The 19,855-nt window shown below is 35.5% G+C and overlaps 1 protein-coding gene across 1 annotated transcript in view; it reads left to right on the forward strand.

The window, feature by feature from the left end:
• The window catches only part of LOC124371691 (replication factor C subunit 5-like), a 66,912-nt gene that overhangs the window by 34,499 nt on the left and 12,558 nt on the right, over positions 1-19,855 (forward strand). Inside the window, exon 8 of the mRNA XM_046830029.1 lies at positions 1,716-1,793. Coding sequence (XP_046685985.1) covers positions 1,716-1,793 — 78 coding nt within the window. The remainder of the gene's footprint in view (positions 1-1,715; positions 1,794-19,855) is intronic.

The following is a 19,855-nucleotide window of genomic DNA, read 5'->3' on the forward strand; positions in this document are numbered from 1 at the left end:
GCAAAATGTCATCTCATGCAGCCCTGCGAGTTTCATAATCTTCTTCATACAACTTTTGGGCAACCATTATTTTGTAGGGATGCAGATGAAGTTCCTTATATGCAGAATTCTCCTTACACTTTCTGACAATCCCAGGGCAGCTGCATTTTTAACCGCCGAACGCTTTGGTGACTGTTGGATGGATGTTCTCACTCGCGCCACATTCTCCGGTGTTATTGCAGTACGAGGTCGGCCAGTTGGTTTTCTTTTTAGTGCTGACCCTGTTTGTTTAAAGTTTGACACCCACAGTCTAATCGTTTTCGCATCAGGAACACTACCACGTCGGCCAAGTTGGAATCGAATCCGAAACGCTCGTTGAGTAGAAATCACAGAACCGCCATTTTTAATAAACTCCTCCACAACAAATGCCCGATGCTCACCGAGCCAAGCCATGGCGAACACTGAAAATGGCATGTACGCCGCTCCGTAGCGTAGAGATGTGGAGGGGGTATTGTTCCGTAACAATACCCCCTCCACATCTCTACCCCCACTACAACTCACGCAGTGGCTTGCTCAAACCGGGGAGGTTTTTTTGCCGAACCCTGTATTAGATGTTCAGGAATATATTCAGCAGACTCGCAATAATGCATAGAAATAAATGTATAAAATACGAACTGTATGCAAAATATTATTTGCGAAACTATGCTTGTTTGTTAATTTTTTTTATTTATCAATATTTTTTACTTAGATAGTACAACAGTAACAAGTTTTAGCGATCGGTAATTTGTGTGTACTGACAAATTTAGCTGTTATGCGCAAATAGATGCAGCAAACTCGTGATGATGCGTGAAAGTAAATATATAAAGTTAGTAGAAAAATAATGTTAAGAAAAATATGGTAATTATTTCGTCAATCTACGTATTTTATACACAAAATATGACAATAACACTCTTTAGGAATAGGTAATTTACGTACTGCCGACCACCTGATGTCTGCAGACTTGAAGCAATGTCGGATCTTTTTATATATAAAAAACAAACTGTGAGTACAAAAATCTTTGTAAAAGTTCTGTTATTATTTTATTTATCTTTTTTTTTCATACCGAAATTACTACAATAAAACATTTTAGCTGCCATCTGGTAATAGACTTATTTGAAGATTTGGTGGATTCACGATTCAGCTTTGACACAGCTCTAGTCATGGTATTATGAAATGATGACTTTTTAAGTGTATTTTAAGCACTTACGTTAAAAATGGTATTGGAATCGAGTTAAAAGGTTTGTTGTATCAAGAATCATTGATTTATGTATTACTAAATGATATATGTTTAATTAATGCTCCTTCTGTTTGCCTCACAGCGATAATAGATTGTAAATTCCAACCTTCCCATAGGATGTTATATTTAAAGTCTATATCTAACCTGTCTATCCGTGTTTATCTGTCAATTCTACGAGTGTCGAAAGAACAGCGTTTTTTTTGTATACAAAATTGCTCCATGTTTCCAAAGCTTTCAGAATGAGAGCTTATTGTACAGGTACATAAATAAAAAAATTATTTTGTATTACCATATGTTTCATATAAACAATATAGTTATCTATTCATAAATCTGTATTATTACATTTAATAAAGAGTATGTTTCTGATAAATTTATATGAGCATGATGGTGTAATAATAATCTAGGTTTTACATATTTGTACAAAATAAAAAATAACTGTTAATTCCTTGTTTTGTTTCAGATATCCAGAACTTGAAAGTAGTGAAAGGTATCGCCCTTCAAGATATATTGTCAGAAGTTCATCTTTTCTTACATAGAGGTGAGCGAACACAGTTTAATCTCATTTATCCGGAATATTTTAGACCAGAGCTAATCCGGGTAGACAAAAATCCAGATAATCTGGAAATACAGTAAAAGTGTGGTAGATTACAGGTAGTTAGAAATTTATTTGTTAGAAATGTAACAGTAAAAGGGAGTCAATTGATTTTTCATTTTACAAGAATTATTAATTAATTATAGAAAAAAATTAAGTAAAACTTAAAGATAAACATTATTTACTAATCTAATTGAAAAGAAACTGTCATTCTCTCATTTTTTTAAATTTGGTACACTGCTTCCGGGAAGTACTACCTAAAGTTAGTCTAGCTGCGCTGTGGAATGAGAGTGACTCATGACATCTTCTGATTCTTTATAATCAGAATGGTTTTCACTGTCCTCTGTTATCGTTGGAGAACAAGCTGCTAATGCAATTTCTACATCCGTCATCGCGCTTATGATCTTGTCTGTCTTAAGCCAATCTTTTACATCTTCTAAATTTTATTTTAGAGTGACCCATGACATCTTCTGATTCTTCATAATCAGAATTGTTTTCACTGTCCTCTGTTATCGTTGGAGAACAAGCTGCTAATATAATTCCTATGTCTGTCATCGTGCTTATGCTCTTGTCCGTCTTGAGCCTATCATTTACATTTTATAAATTTATTTTAGAGTGACTGATGACACCATCCGAATCTTTATTATCAGAATTGTTTTCACTGTCCTCTGTTAATTTTGTAGAACGAGCTGCTAATGCAATTACATCTGTCATTGTGCTTATGCTCTTGTCCGTCTTAACCCAATCATTTACATCTTCTAACTTTGTAATTATCAACTCTTTCAGGCCCACTACAACATTGTTAATTTTTTTGTGTTTTGTGCATTATTCTGAACATTGAACATGTGTTAATAAGAACATTAATGCTGAAAATTCAATGTTACCCTTTAAAAAATTGGAGTCCCCACTCTTTAAAACTGATCCGGTTAATCCAGAGATAACTGAGATCCAGATAAACAAGATTATACTGCATTACAAGGATGTTTTTGTTTAATGTATATGTGCATTTTGTAAGATTTTGCAAAATTTTAATATATTTAAGTTCTTAAATATTTAATTTAGATTTGCATTGCAAATTTATTTGCTTCACTGTATCCTTAGTTGATCGTTGTGAATCAAAACAAAAACAGTGATTCACATCAGCATTCACATTAATTTGTTGGTCGAAATGAATGCATTTAATATGATGAGATCTTGTGATATGATCATCTGATTAGAAGGCATTATTAGATGTCTGGCATGATGATGTTTGAGAGCTGTACATAGAGCAGCAATCTCTGACTTGTGCAATGCCCATTCTTGCCTTTTTTGGTATATTTATGATCCTCATCATACTTATGTAAAGGAGTTGAAAAATTAGTAAAAGTTGTTTTAAAAATTTTACATGTAGTTCATTATTTGTGAAATCTCAGTGTATCAAGTTTGCAATTTTTATATTCTTGTATGGTGTGGAAAACCAAATATAAAATTTGTTAAAACAATGTTTACATGTAAATATTACATTTTATTCATTTAACATGCTGCAAACTTGAAATCATATTGGCTTCCAAGAAAAGTGAAGTAAGTTTTTTAATTTATCAACCATGGTATTAAAAATTAGTTTATTTACATTTATTGAATTTTAAGCTGTTTTTAAATTTACTAAACAGTGACACTTTATATTTTATTATATAAAAATGAAATAGGTCTAAATATGTGGTATTAATCAAAAGCTTAAAATATGTGACAAGATATACAAGCCATGTTTTTAAACCTGTAACAATATTTTAATATAAAAGCCTGTATCTTAAACAATTTTTAATATAGTTACCATTAATACTGAGACACTTGACATATTGTAGAACCAACTTTTGAAAACCTTCCTCAAAGAAATATGCTACCAAAAGACAATAACTGTATAAACCTCTAAAAAATTATTTCCTCTATGTTCAAATTCAAATTCTCTATTGTCACAGTTTACATAATTATACAATCTTTAAGTCCAGCACAGCTGAAAGAACAAGTGGTGATATTTTCAAGGTATAAAATAGAACTTAATATTACTATCAGTTATAAAACATCGTCAAATTCAAATGTATAATTAATTAAGTATGATGTTATACAATTAAATATGTAAATGTTATTAAATTATAAAAACAGTCATAAAAATAGAATGTATAAATTTATGTATTTATATTCATAATGTTATTAAATTATTGTATCAATAAACAATATACAAAACAGTTTTGTTAACATAACAAATTTAATAAAATTGATAGCAAATAAAATATTATATAAATAGGTCAGAGTTTAAAAATTCTTCTTCGTTGTAGAAGGGTTTCTCTTGGAGCCATTCATTCAGGGCTTTCTTGAAGTGTTTAGGCTGTTGCTGTTTGATATTATCTGGAAATTTATTGAAGTATAGGGCTCCTTTGTAAGATTGCTTTTTTCAAAGAGGCTCAAGTGATGTGTTGGCAAGCTGAAGTTGGAGGCATTTCTTGTATTGTAGTTGTGAATATTGTTATGTCTTTGTTGTCCTGAGTTACCTGCTTGTAGGATGATGTCTTGAATATAAAGAGATACTATTGTGAGAATTTTAAGTTGCCTGAATGACTCTTTGCAGCTTTCTCGGAATTGCAGACCTGCCAGACTCCTGATAGCTCTCTTCTGGTGCTTGAGAACTCTCCCAAGTTTAGTTGCAGTTGTACTTCCCCACACTGCTAGTCCATACCTCAGATGTGATTCAATCAGAGCGAAATAGGCAGTTTTAGCAACTTTTATGTTACTCATGTGTCTTATTCGACGTATTACGTAGATCCCTGAGCAAAGTTTTTTCAAAGTTGGTCAACACGAGGCTTCCAGTTTAGATTTGAATCAACGATGACGCTGATTCAAGATTCAAGATATTTTATTGTCATTAAGCACAATACATATTATGCAATAGACAAAGTCAACATATTATATAGCCTACTTTAATCTAATCTTTAATCTAGGCACAGTTATAGGACAAAATACAGTATTGCCAGCTAGAACTAAATAAGGGCTTGTTCACATGAGCGCGACGTGTCGCGCGACTTGTGCCGCGCGACGCGTCGCGCGACTAAAAGACAACATATAACTATGGCAGCATACACATGGCGCCGCGCCGCTGAACCTGCCGCTAGTTGTGTCGCGCGACTCGCAGTATACGCGTCAACCGCGCGACTTTAGCGCTGCTCCAGTTGCTTGTTTTGTATTGGAGCGTACACACGCCGAGGCCAGTGAGTGATATTGGTGAGTGAATATGGAGATGGAGCAAGACCCATTTGACACCGAACGTTTTATTGATGAAATTGAAAAGAGAAGAGCATTGTGGGATCTTGAAAGTCCAGATTACAAGAACAGGGTTTTAAAGAGATCTGCGTGGGAGGAAGTTGTAGATATATTTTCTAAAACTGAAAGCACAGTTGAAGAGAAAAAGCAGTTGGGTAAGTGCTAGTTTTATATTTAGAGCAATACAGCAGTACAAAATATAGAGACATGTTGCCTCTTCCACTTCCACACCGGCAGTGCACTAGTTGTCGGCCGCCCGTTCTGCCGCTCATTCGGCCGCCGAATGTGTACGGAGCCATTTTGGATAAGTGCTAGTTTTATATTTAGAGCAATACAGTAATTTGATAAATGTTTCATTATATAGCCTTTGGATTAACTATACCAAGCATAATGTGTTTAGAAAAGCCAGAGGTATAGAAATGAAGAATTTTAAAAACAAGTAACTTACAAAGCATCAAAAAATAAAATTGGATGCACCCACCACTGCCTTTGTCGTTGTTTGCGAATGTTGTACCGACGGTACAAAATATAGAGACATGTTGCATCTTCCACTTCCATACCGGCAGTGCACTAGTTGTCGGCCGCCCGTTCTGCCGCTCATTCGGCCGCCGAATGTGTACGGAGCCATTTTTCTGTCGCGCGGCATGTCGCGCGACACGTCGCGATCATGTGAACAAGCCCTAACAATAATATAAACGTGAATAAAAACAATAAAATTACAATTAAATAATTTAAAAATCTATACAATATGTGCTAGCAATCCTAATCTTAAATTAACAATGGATTAAAAACTTAATGAGTTAATATCACAGGCTAGGTAATCTTCAACAGTGTAAAAAGCTTTATTTTTCAGCCACTTTGCAATGGTAACTTTAAAATTATTAAGTGTAACATTCCATGCTTTCTCTGGTAATTTATTAAATAATTTTATACTGAAAAATATCTGGCTGTTTTTGGTCTTTTCGAGTCTGACTGGGGGTAGATCGAGTAAATACTTTTTTCTTGTGCAGTGTGTATGAACATCTTGTCTATTTATGAAACTATTCAAATTTTCTTTTACATCAAGTAATGAGCAGTAGATGTATAAACTTGGCAAGGTCATAATTTGAAGTTCTTTGAAAAAAAGTGAACAAGATTCTTGTTTAGAAACATTTTTTAAAATCCTAATAGCTTTTTTTTGCCATAAAAATATTTTTTTGGCACTGGAACTGTTTCCCCAGAGTCACACTATACCTCAAGTGTGAGTGGAAAAAATGCATAATAAGCAGTTATCAACATCTCCTGAGTAACAGTATTCCTTAGTTTACATAATAGGTATATAACTCTAGATAGTTTAGTACATAAATAATTAACATGATGTTGCCAGCTTAATTTACTATCTAGGATAACACCCAATAACTTAACAGAATCATTACTGTATTTAGTATTATTGTGTAGAGATAATGTTAAATATTCAGTTTTATTATGATTCACTGCCAACCCATTTGCTTTAAACCATTCTAGAGCTAATTTAAATGAACGTTCTTGATCAGATTTTAAGATTTGTGACTCTTTATTACAGTTTAAAAGAGTAGTATCATCCGCGTACAAAACAGAATTACAAGGTAGGCTAGATGAAAAATCATTGATTGCAACAATAAAAAGAAAAGGTCCCAAAACAGAGCCTTGCGGAACTCCCAATTTCACTGTTCTGAAATTGGACTTGTTCTCCCCTTGGACAACCATCTGTTTCCTGTCAGATAAATAAGATGACAATAATTGTAATGCTTTATGTTTTATGCCATAACTAAACAACTTTTTTAACAACAACTCATGATTAATACAGTCAAACGCTTTACTTAAATCTATCAATGTTGCAGATGATATAATCTTTTTCTCAAAATTATTTAAAATGTTTTCCACAATTTTTCCTATTGCTTTCACAGTGTTTGATTTTTTTTATAAATCCATATTGTTCTTTACAGAGCAAATTGTTTTGAGAAAAGAAATCATACAATTGGTCTTTTAAACAACACTCAAAAATCTTACTCAGTATGGGAACCAAAGAAATGGGGCGGTAACTAGCAGGATCTGCCTTGCTGCCCTTCTTATATACTGGTACTACTTTGGAACATTTCAGTGCTTTAGGAAAAATCCCCTCAGATAACATCCAGTTGAATAGAAATGTCAATGGTTTTACTATGTAGGGTATAATATCCTTGATGATTTTATTAGAAAGCCCAAAATAATCTTCGCTTTTTGATCCACTCAACTTAGATACATATTTTATAATTTCAAATTCAGTTATTACATTTAATTGGAATGTTTTACTAGCATTATTAAATCTAGATAAATAATTACTCAAAAGCTCAATAGCAGCGTCAAAATTATTTTGCTTCAAATGTGTAGTACTAACTATATTTATAAAATAATCATTAAAGTCATCAGGCTTTATTAATTCTTCAACGCTTTCTTTCTTACAATGAATTTCATTTTTTATTATACTCCAAGCAGCTTTACATTTATTTGGAGCTCTCATAATATATCTGTCAGTGGCTAATCGTTTTTCTTCCTTAATTCTATTTTTATACATCTTTTTTATTTCTATATACATTTTTTTGTGTTCAGCTTCATTTTCTGTGCCCTTACTTATCTTGAATCTATCATTAAAACACTGTTACTATATTTCTAAGTTTATATAGTTCAGGTGTAAACCAGTCAACCTTTGGTCTATTTCTACTTTTGATTTTGACATCTTTAACAGGACAGCATTCTTTAAGTGAACTTGTTAATATTTGTATTAAAAAAATCAAAAGCATCGTCAACAGTTTGAAAAAAAGTAAGCTGCCACCAGTCAGTCTGATTCAGTATATGTTTCAAACCTTCAATGGCACCAAAAGACAGATCTCTCACTTTTCTTTTAAGAATATTTTTGTCTGGTACTGTATGTGAAAAATGCAACTCATAAAACTCTGTGTATATACCAGCATGATCAGATACATTTGGTTCGATAACTTGACATTTTACTTTTGTTTTTGCTTAAATTACTAACAACATTGTCAAGACAAGCATCTTCTCTAGTTGTATCAAAATTATGACAATACATATTAAATGATCTTAATAAATTCAAAAAAGTAAATTTTTCAGAAGAATCTTTTCTTACATCTACATTAAAATCACCTGTTACTATCACAGTTGCAAAATTTGTATTTAAAAATATCATTAAAGACTCCAAATAATCAAAGAAACTAAAAATATTACTCTTTGGAGTACGGTAGATGGTAACTATAACAACATCAATCTCCTTTAAATATATAGCTGTTGCTTCCAAAAACAAAGACAACACAAAAACTACTAATATCTACAGTTTTATATTGGATTTTCGACTTTACAAAGATTGAGCTGCCACCCCTAAAGAGTGGTTTCTCTCTACAGTAAATACTTGCTAATTGATAACCATTTGGTATATACAAATCAGATTCTTCATAAAATAACCAGTGTTCATTAAGAGTTAGGATATCACAGTCATAGCTATCTAAAAATAAGTCTAAAACATCTACTTTATTTTTTATAGATTGAATGTTAAGATGAAAAAGAGTTAGGGGTTTGGATGAGTGCTGTCTGTTTGTTCTTCTATTCGATGACCGTGAAGAGGAGGCTGCACATTTCCCGTCAAGGTTTCGACAGTAGGTTGTAACATGTCTTCCGTACTGGGTTCTCCTGCGCTGCTCGGGTCCATGGCCGAAGGAGGTCGAGTGCTGTAACTTTTCACGGCCTCATCAATTTTACCAGCCAGCCAGTCCTTACCTTTGGCATTGAAATGCATACCGTGCTTCGTGTGCATGTCCTTTGTAGCATCACTTGCTTCCACCAAAGACACATTGCCAAAACCATTGCTCAGTTCTTTTAGCACTAAATTGGTTTTTCTTGTTTCCTTATTCACACAAGACCACTCAGCGAGATCGTACCTATTTGTTAGATCAACGAGAATTACCTTTTTTTCTTTCACACTTTCTAATGTATTTGTTATGTTGTTAATTAAGACCTCCGCTTCGTTCCGTGCCACATCATTTGTTCCACACATAATAACTAGAAAATCTTCTTTGGAAACCCCTTCACCATTGATATTGTCCATGTTTAAAATTTGTTCAGCTCGGCCACCTGGTCTTACAAAGCCAACAGAATTTAGAGAGTGTTTGTTATTTAAGTGCCATGCAAAATCCTTACCATGGCTATCAGAACAAATTAATATTTCCCCTTTTGGTTCTAGGTCTTCTTCATAGCCCACTTCATCATTATCATCATTGTCTTGACGTAAAACATCATAAATATTATTTGAGAAAATATTTTTTTCTGTAATTTCGACCTTTGTTTTTTTCTTATATTTTTCTTGGGGGTTTGTTTTCTTACATTTAGAAAATGCCTGTTCACTCAGGGTCTTAGTTGAAGTTTTCTCATGGGAATTACTTAGTCTGGCAGAAAGAATGTGGTTTGATGGAAGGCTAAGTCTATTTGACGAAAGTTTCTTTTTTACAACTGTAGCATATGTTTCCTCAGATTTTTTCTCAAATTCCACAATTTTATTTTCAAGTTTAACTATTTCCTCTACTTTCAGCAACAAGAGATGTTCCAACTGAACTTTTTCATCTTTGTATTTCTGTATTTCTTCTTGGGCTTTAATGAGGTCTTCGTGTAGAGATTTAATAAGGAGGTCAGAATGTTGTAGTTGTTGTTCCAGTAATTCATTTACATCTTTCATGTTCATGTCCAAAATTTCATTTTCATTACACTCACCACAGCTCCACTTTACTTTTGAACTCTTTATTTCCCCATAGTCCTCAGCTTTAAGCTCGGTACACTTAAGATGAAACCATTTTGCACATTTGTCTTTGCATAAAACAGCTTTCACATTTTTTGTAACATTTTTTAAGCAAACTCCACATGAATGCTTTATTTGTTTACTTTTCATCCTTTAAATTTAAATAAAACAGAGCAAACAAAGTTTAGTAAAATAAATAAATAAAAATAATAATAAGTAAAGCTACTTTAATACAATTATTCAACTGAGAAAAGAATAACAAATTAAATAAAGAGTGCAAAAAGTTCAGGCACTGGGAGGGATTTGAACCATGTACCCTGAGGTACTTAGTGTGGTTTTTGGCTTCTGTGCCTAGGGTTCTTAGTTTTTCAAGTAAGTGACAATGGTTTAGGCAGTCAAACGTTTTGCTGAAGTCAAGAAACAAGCTGGTTACTGTGCAGCCTTCTTCTAGCTGATCGACAATGTGCTCAAAAAGCTGTATGAGGGCGGTAGTTGTAGATCTGCCTCTTAGAAAACCGTGTTGTTGGCTTTTTAAAAGGTTGTTATGCTGAAGATGCTGCAGGAGGCCTTCCAGCACAATCTTTTCAATAATTTTGGAAAAGGTTCATATTAGTGAGATAGGTTGATAACTGCTGGTGTCGGTTATTGGCCCGTTTTTATATTTTGGATAAATTCTTGCAGTTTTAAGTTGGTCTGAGAAGATTCCTTCTTGAAGTGATTTATTTATGTCAGTAAGGGGAGCGGATAGTTCTTTTTTGCAGGATTTAGTCAGCTCTGCTGATATTTCATCAGTAACCAGATGAGGTTTTTTGTTTAAGAGTGTCTATGGCCTTCTCTACTTCTGTGGGAGTTACATGTTGAAAATAAAATTTATTAATATTAACTTGCTTTAGGTTTTGGTAAATGAGAGGTTGGGGGTTAGTTTGGCTTTTTGAAGTGTTCTCTGAGCCACAGTCGTACGTTTTTTGAGGTACGGCCATCCATAGATTGGTTTTTGTCAGCACATAGCCTATAAAATCGGTGTGACTCCGAAAATAGGCTTGGCCTAAGAATGAGGCTTATATTTTAGTATAGTAGACCATGTAATAAATGTGTATAGAAAGTTTGATCAAAATCGGCTTGTACGTTTTTGAGGTACGGCTATCCATAGATTGGTTTTTGCCAGCACATAGCCTGTAAAATCGGTGTGGCTCCGAAAATAGGCGTGGGCTAATAATGAGGACTGCATAGTAGGATATTAGACCATGTAATTAATGTGTATAGACAGTTTTATCATTGGCTCACACGTTTTTGAGGTACGGCCTCCATAGATTTGATATTTTAGCATATAACCATGTAATAAGTGTGTATCGAAAGCTTTATCAAAATCAGCTCGTACGGTTTTGTGGTATGGCCATACATGTTTTCCCAGTATGTGACATGTAAAATCTATATATCTACGAAAATAGGTGCGGCCTAAGAATGAGGTCTGTAATTTAGTATAGTAGACCAAGTAATGAATGTGTATAGAAAGTTTTACCTGTAAAATCGGTATGGTTCAAAAAATAGGCGTGGCCTAAGAATGAGGTCTGTAATTTAGTACAGTAGACCAAGTAATGAATGTGTATAGAAAGTTTGACCTGTAAAATCGGTATGGTTCAAAAAATAGGCATGGCCTAAGAATGAGGCTTATATTTTAGTATAGTAGACCATGAAATAAATGTGTATAGAAAGTTTTATCAAAATCGACTCGTACGTTTTTGACGTACGGGACCATTTATAGGGTTTCTCAGAACTTGCCTTGTGAAATGTGTATAGTCTTGAAAATGGCTACTATAAATGGAGATTATTATCATAAAATTAGTGTTTGTTCATTTAAAATCATGTTAGTATTTATCTTCATGTTATTAATATAAATATATATTTTGTATGGTTTGAGTTGATGAACTAGGTTAGGATTCAGTTAGGAACTAGGTCCAGGTACTCGTTCTTTTTATGGATGGAATCTATGGCCAGTTTTACGTCGGTTTTTAATATATCCTGCTACTCCTCCTTTTATGTAATTTATTCTTGAAAACCCTCCAGCCAGCGAGTAGCCATAGATTTTTGTACTTTTTAAACTATCCTGGGTTAAGCCATGTTCTGTTATTAATACTATGTCTGGTGAGTTTGTGCTCAGGAAGTGGGTTAGTCTGTCAGTTTTGTTTTGAAAGCCAGTTTATGTTTTGGTGGAAGATGTTGATTTCGCCATTTTGGCTCTGTTGCTGGTGTTCTATTTTAGGGTTTATCTGTAGGTCTGAATTCCGGACTATTAAAAATGTGTTGTGGTAAAGTATGTGTCTCTGTTGTTGTGTTATTTAAACTGAAGCGTTTTGAAGGTTGGCTTATTTCTAAAAAAATTGCTGGATGTGCCAGGGAGATTAAATTCATGTTCAATTTGATTTTGTGACAGATCTTATGGCTGAGAAGGGGTGTAAGTTTGTTGCTTGTAGGATTGATGAGTCAAGTTTCTGGTGGTTGTACATCTATATAAAAATGAATGTTTGTGTGTTTGTCCTTTATGGAATCGTAAACTACTTGACTGATCACTATGAAAATTTGTATTTATATGTATTTTTCCACGGAGAAGGTTTATATGCTACGACCATTGATGTAACTCACCACTAAGCGGCGCTGCATAAGATAAAAGTTTTCAAAGCGCCTGAACACTATAAGCTGCAATTACGAGACAGTTATGTATATTAGATAGCCAAATACTATATGACGGCGCTAAGTTATGATGTATATTTGTCTTTAAGATAAATTTCTGGTTGAACTAAAGCTTAAGTGTTAGACCACTTTATAATGAAGTACATGTTCGTTTACAATGGCTATAAACATACACAGATATTCTGATTGAGGCAACAAGGCAAACTCTACATCAGCGTTGGAAATATAATTCATTCAAGCCAGAAGTGCACATACATAGGCAAAGCTTACGAAAAGCGTGTGAAGCCGCGGGAAACAGCTAGTTCCTTATAAAAATCAATATGTTTTGAGAAGAACTCCTCAAAAGATTCCTCCTTTGGCTTTATTTTGGCAAATAAGGGTGGTTTCCTCTTACCAGGTGTTTAGTGTGTTAGTTCTGTGTCGTTCGATTGTTTTCCCACTTAAGCCATTTGCAAAGAGACACTGTAGAAGGTGTTGTTGGGTTGTATGGGGTCGTTAAGATTTAGTTTTTCAACACAAGTCTGTCTAATTCTTGAAGTGAGAGAGCTGTTAGTCTCTGTCAGGGATGTAGTTATGGTAGTTTCCAGTTTTTTATTGCAGGTTTTTCTGATTCCTGAAGTCAGAGAGTTGCTTTGCTCTGTCGGAGATGTAGTCAAAGTGGTTTCCAGTTTTTTTATTACAGGTTTGTCTGTCTCCTGATGTCATTAAATCCTTTGAGGTGCTAAGTAGCTCATCATGAAGAGAAATAGTGGAGTGGCGGGGGTCATCCAGAGTTTTAGTTATAAGGGGGGCACATGAAGATTCGTAGATAGTGGGAGGTTGAAGGACTGGTGTGCTGTTTTTCTTGTAAAGTGTTGTAGAGCTGCTTGAAAGTTTCATGTTGAGGTGAGATTTAGTGTTTACTACAAGAGATTTAAGGTAGGCTCTTATAGTTCACTCTTGTTCATCAAGCTTAAGGACAAGCTTACTGAATCAAACCGATTTTATCAAGATGAATTTCGAAGCTCAGATTGAAGAACTGGAGAAGGAAAAAGAAGCGTTAATAGATAGAACCATTTCTTTGGGTGATACCATAAGGCAACTTGAACTGCAGCTCTTGAAAGAAAAGGAATTACGTAATGAACTCGAACTTTTATACCTAGATCAAGACACTGAGAAAGAACGGATTATTCATAATTATGAAAAAGAAATGGCTCGTTTACAGACCCTTATAAACCAGCCAAAAAACTCATATATTAGTGACGTCAATCTTAACAAACCCTTAGTTAGAGACTCAGAAACACAAACCCTCTCTACTGACACAAACAGTATGAGTCATCCCTCGTCAATCCTGCTCCAATTAGCTGAGCTAAAGGTTCGCCAGGATCAATTGGAGCATCAGCTGACTTTACATATTCACACAAAACCTTGTATTCATGCGACATCTTATGACAACTCGACCGCAGAAGTCAGCCAAATCTGCGATAAAAACACTGAACTTCCACTGACCAAAACCAGGACTCACCGTAACTCGACCGCAGAAGTCAGCCAAATCTGCGATAAAAACACTGAACCTCCAATGACCAAGACCAGGACTCACCGTAACTCGACCGCAGAAGTTAGTCAAATCTGCGATAAAAACACTGAACTTCCAATGACCAAAACCAGGACTACATCGTATAAGAACTCGACTGCAGAAGCTGAATCTTCACTGCCTAACATCAAGACTAAAACCATTTTTAGTGCTTCTCTCAGGGCATCTAAATACAGGAAAAACTGTAAAAAACATACAACAGTTTCACTAGGAAATAAGAGTCAGCCCCAACTCCACCCTAGTCAAAAACCCGCCCAGCAGATCACCTCTTACAAACACTAGTCCTTTAACAGGGTGTAAAGGCCCACCGGTGACAGCACTGAAACTAGGAAATGCAACATATGAGGAATTCTTCATAACTAACATTGACAATTACAAGAAAATAAACTTAAATTTCTCCATACATCCTACAAAAGTCACAACAAACTCTCCACTCCCCATACTCCCTTCTACAACGAGACCACCAGCGAGCTCTGACAATCCAACTGCCCAGGGCTCACCAATTATTGCCGACAAAGAGAAATCTTTTTTAGGTCATACACAGCAGGGAAAACCACTGCCTGACAGTGCTGCACCAAAACATAAGAGGGCTATCTGGCAAAGTAAATAGACTCAACCACCTGCTTAATGAGACATCCCCCAGCATTGCAGTTCTAACTGAGCATGGTCTTTGCCAAAATGAAATCCTTAATACAAAATTACATGGTTATACTCTTATATCCGAATTTAGCAGAACTCAGCATAGACTAGGGGGTACAGCTATTTACTGTAAAGACAATCTTACAAGTAACACAGAGGCTATTGAAATAAATAACTTCTGTGAGGAACTCCTCTTTGAGGCAGCACTGATACGTATCACGCTAAGTGGGAAGCAAATCTATGTTTTAGGAGTATACCGACCCCCGGCAGGAAACATAAGAAATAGCCTGGACGCCTTATCTAACATTCTAGACCATAACCAAGCTCATAACAAATTGTTCTTACTAATGGGTGACATAAATATTGACAGTCTTAGAAGTAACAATCCTGGCAGTGTAATGTTTAATGATGAACTGACCATGCAAAATATGAGAAGACTTGCACTCCCTGCAACTCGTGTCACAGCTGAAACAAACACCTCTATAGACTGCATATGTACTAGTATCTCAGAAGGAAAAGTTGCTGCAACCATCTTACAAACTGGTCTCTCTGATCATACAGGCCAGCTTTGTAGTGTGGACTTTATTCCTGACAAAAAATACATCCATCAGTCTTAAGCGCAAACTAGGCAAACAAAATCTGGAAAATCTCAAATCTTTACTATCCATTAAGAACTGGGACATTGTCAACAATGCTGAAGACGCAGAAACAGCCTACAACAACTTCAACGAGATACTCAGCATTGCCCTAGACATCGCCTGTCCAAAGAGGAAAAGCAAAACCAGAGTTGGCAGTAAGCCATCACATTACTACGACTCAGAGTGTGCAGAGATGAAAGCCTCATATATACGAGCTCTTAATATTTATGGAACAACAGGAAACACTAGAGACAAAGAAGAAATGGTGAATAGAAAGAAATTTTATGACCAAAAGCTAAAATTGCTGCGTCAAAAAGTTAACCTTCAATATATACAAAACTCTGACAACACAACAAAAGCACTATGGTGTGTTATAAATAGTGAGAGACTTAGCAATAAGACTAGTCAAACATGCCCTAAGCTTAACATTAACAATATAACTATAGATGACCCAGAGGAAGTAGCTGAAAACCTCAACACCTATTTCACCCAAATAGCAGATATCACAATAGAACAAAATAATTTACTACCAACTGACAGAATAGATGAGGACCAAAATCTCCTACACACTCCTCCGATACAATCATTTAAACTAACACCTACAACCTGGATAGAAGTACAAAAGGTAATTCAGAATCTTAAAAATAAATCATCCAGTGGTTTAGATGAATACTCTTCAAAAATTGTTAAATACTGTGCACAAGAAATCTCCCATCCTCTCGCAGCCATAGTCAACAAGTCTTTTGCCCAAGGCCACTTCCCTACAAAGCTCGAAGTTTCTAAAGTCTATGCAAAGCACAAAAAAGGACTAAAATCAGAGCCCCAAAACTATAGGCCCATCTCACTGATATCGACTTTCTCAAAAGTTATAGAGAAACTTGTGCTGAACAGGCTGATGGTTTACCTTAAACACCATAATTTAATAGCAGATAACCAGCATGGATTTCAAAAGGGCAAATCTACAATTTCTGCAATCATAAGCCTGGTTGAATCAATTATTGACAGTATTGATGAAGAAAAGTATGTAACAGCTCTTTTCATTGACTACAGCAAGGCCTTCGACTGCCTGGGACACGATCTTATTTCCGAAAAGCTCAAAACTCTTGGTATAAGAGGTAAAGAGAACATGTGGTTCATAAGCTACTTACAAGGAAGATCTCAAGTTGTGGAGGTCCAGGATACCAAATCTGGCCTTACTAGCTCATATATATCAACTCAAAAACCACTAACAAGAGGAGTCCCTCAAGGATCCGTGCTCGGCCCCATACTTTTTATACTATTCACCAATGACTTCCCAGCTTTTATTGAAAACTATAGTACTGACTGTATAATGTATGCAGATGACACTACACTCCTTGTTAAAAATGACTCTACGGAAGAACTATCTACTAACTCACTAACAGCTTTACAAGGAGCTGTTAAGTATAGTGTATCAAATGACCTGGCATTAAATACTGAAAAGACAACACAAGTGAACTTTAGCAAGAAAAAAGGAATACCTGCAGATGTCCCAGATATAACTGTCCTCAACCAAGTCAAATTTCTGGGCTTAACACTTGACAGTGGACTTTCGTGGACTGAACATGTAAACACTATCTCCAACAAGATATGCACTGGAATTTACGTTATGAAACGTATAAAAACAGTTTGTACTCAAGCAGCAGCTAAGGCTGCGTACTATGCGCTTGTTGAGTCTCATATAAGATATGGCTTAATCATCTGGGGTACTTCTAATGGAAATCTGAATAAGATTCTGATACTGCAAAAAAGAGCAATTAGATCCCTTGCCAATCTTGAGCCTCAACAAAGCTGCAGAGAAGCATTCCAAACTCTGGGGATACTCACTGTACCAGCTCTTTATATTTATGAATCTATCATACATGTTTCCCGACTCAATCTGCAAACCCTTGGAGATGTCCACAACTACCCTACCCGCCACGCCTCTAGATATATACTGCCTCAGCATAGAACAGCACTTTTTGAGAAAAAACCATCCTATGCAGGAAGAAAATTTAGAAATCTACTACCGGAGAACTTACAAAGTCTAACTGGAAATGCACTAAAGGAACCACTTAAAAATTTCCTTCTTAAGAAGACAATCTACAACATAGAAGAGTTCAAAGAAGCTGTATAAACTCTCTCTCTATATGTATATGTATATCTGACTTTATATTCTATTGTAAAACTTGACAAAATTACTGTACTTAATGTTCATGTAATAAAGATATTTGTATTTGAATTTTTGAATTTGACAAGTTCTTGACAATTTGTTTGAATGGAGTGGATGAGAGAGTTCCTGGATTCTAGTTCAGTTCTCAAGACTACTTCAGTGTCCCTCACATAGGCAGTTATTTTTAACTGAAGCCTATCAGTTTCCTTTTCAAAGTAGATGGTCTTGCTGTCAAGATCCTCTGTGAATTGTTGGATTTTAGTATTAAGTACTGATTTTTCTGAGTTTAGGTTATTAATTTTTGTGGTGAACTCATTTTTTTCAATCTCTGCTTGGAGCAAGAAGTCCTGTTTGAGATTGCACTATTCTTCAAGTTTGCTTGCCATGAAGCACAGCTCTTCTTTGAGCATCTGGTTATTTTCCTTTAATTCCGACAGGATTTCTTGAGCACCTTTAAGTCTGTCCTCCAGTTCCAATAGATTTTCAGATTTTGTCTCCTTCAAGTCGTGGAGTTGTTGTTTAAGGAGGCAGTTCTCCTTCAGAAGTGCACTGCCGAGTTCAGCTGCGAGGGTGAGAGAGGTCTCATGGTCCAAGTTTTTCTTCTATTGAAAGGTTATGAATTTTGTTTTACAGATCTGCAATGTCTTTGATACTCTTTTCATAACTTTTCTCACTGCACCACTTACATTTCCACTGTTCAATGTCATTTTTGCTCAGTTTGTAAGTTTACTGTCTGACCAGTAACACCTTGAGTGAAACCATCTATGACAGCCACTAGTGCAACAAATAGCGGAATATTTAACCCCTATGTCACATACACCACAAGGATATTTTGACATTTTATGACTGGGTATTAAGTGAAAATAAATAAAAGTAAATACCAATATGCACAAATCAGTGTTTGGTGTCTGTAATAATGGTTTTTGGTTTTGAGAGCTAACCAATAATTGTTTTGTCTAAAAGTGATTAATATCAGTCAGGGTTGTCTGAACTCTTTTTGTTACGATATAAAAAGAAGACAATGTACAGTTTTTAGGTTGTTGACAATAATAAACAGAAATTTAAGAGTGTTCTTGGATAATTGTCTGTCACAGCACTGGCTATGTGAGGTAATACTGACGGTGCTGACACAGTGTCTGGGTCAATGGTCTCAGTCCACATATGGTAGAGCAGTATTCTGGCACTGAGTGATGTGGCTGCTTGATATCTGTTCAATCAATCAATCAAAATGCTTTATTTACAATTTCATCAAGAAAATGTAATGGCGTCAAAATACAGAATTGTCTTCATGCTTCTTGCTTTACAAAATTAGTAGGTTTGTGTCATGGTGAAGAATTCCTCCAATGTGTATAGCGGTCGTTCCACCAGCCAGTCCTGTAGTTGTCTCTTCAGTTGTTGGGTGTTCAGGTTCTTCAGTGATTCTGGTAGTGCATTATACAGTTTACGTCCGATGTACGACGGCTTCTTGCTGTACTGTGTAGTGTGGTGTAGTGGAAGTATGTAGTCTTTTGCTCGTCTCGTGTTGTAGTGGTGGATATTCTCCCCTCGTCTGTAGTCCTGCTGGTGTGTGTGTGGGTAACAACAGTGTGGATATAGAGACTTATCACTGTTAGAATTCCTAGTGCTTTGAAAGATTCTCTACAACTCTCTGTTGGTTTTTAGATCAGCAAGTGTTCTTATTGCTTTCTTTTGTAGGACTAGGATTCTATTTAGGTTTTGTTTGGTTGTGCCACCCCACACTATCAAACCATACCTAATGTGGGATTCAATCAAGGCGTAGTAGGCTGCTTTCGCTATATCGAGTCCTCCAATCCACTTCATTCTTCTCACAACAAAAACTCCTGATGCCAGCTTCTTGCTCAAATTATTGACATGAGTAGTCCAGGAAAGATCAGAGTCTATGGTAACTCCCAGTAATTTGGCTTCTTTTTCTACCAAGAGATCAGGAATTTTTGGTATCTCGTCCAGTCGCCTACTAAAGTTTATGCAGGTTGTCTTTTTTGGATTTATTACCAGGTCGTTTTGGAGACAGTAGTGAAGTGTTTCTTGCGTTGATGATATTATGTCAGAGTGGAGCTCTTCAGCAGTATTTGTGGTTAGAAGGAGAGTAGTGTCATCGGCATACATTACAGAGTTATAATTTATGGAATTTGGAAAATCATTGGTAAAAAGGACAAACAGAAAAGGGCCCAAAACTGAGCCTTGTGGTAC

This window comes from Homalodisca vitripennis, unplaced genomic scaffold (genome assembly GCF_021130785.1).
Source record: "Homalodisca vitripennis isolate AUS2020 unplaced genomic scaffold, UT_GWSS_2.1 ScUCBcl_1845;HRSCAF=5975, whole genome shotgun sequence".
NCBI lineage: Eukaryota > Metazoa > Arthropoda > Insecta > Hemiptera > Cicadellidae > Homalodisca > Homalodisca vitripennis.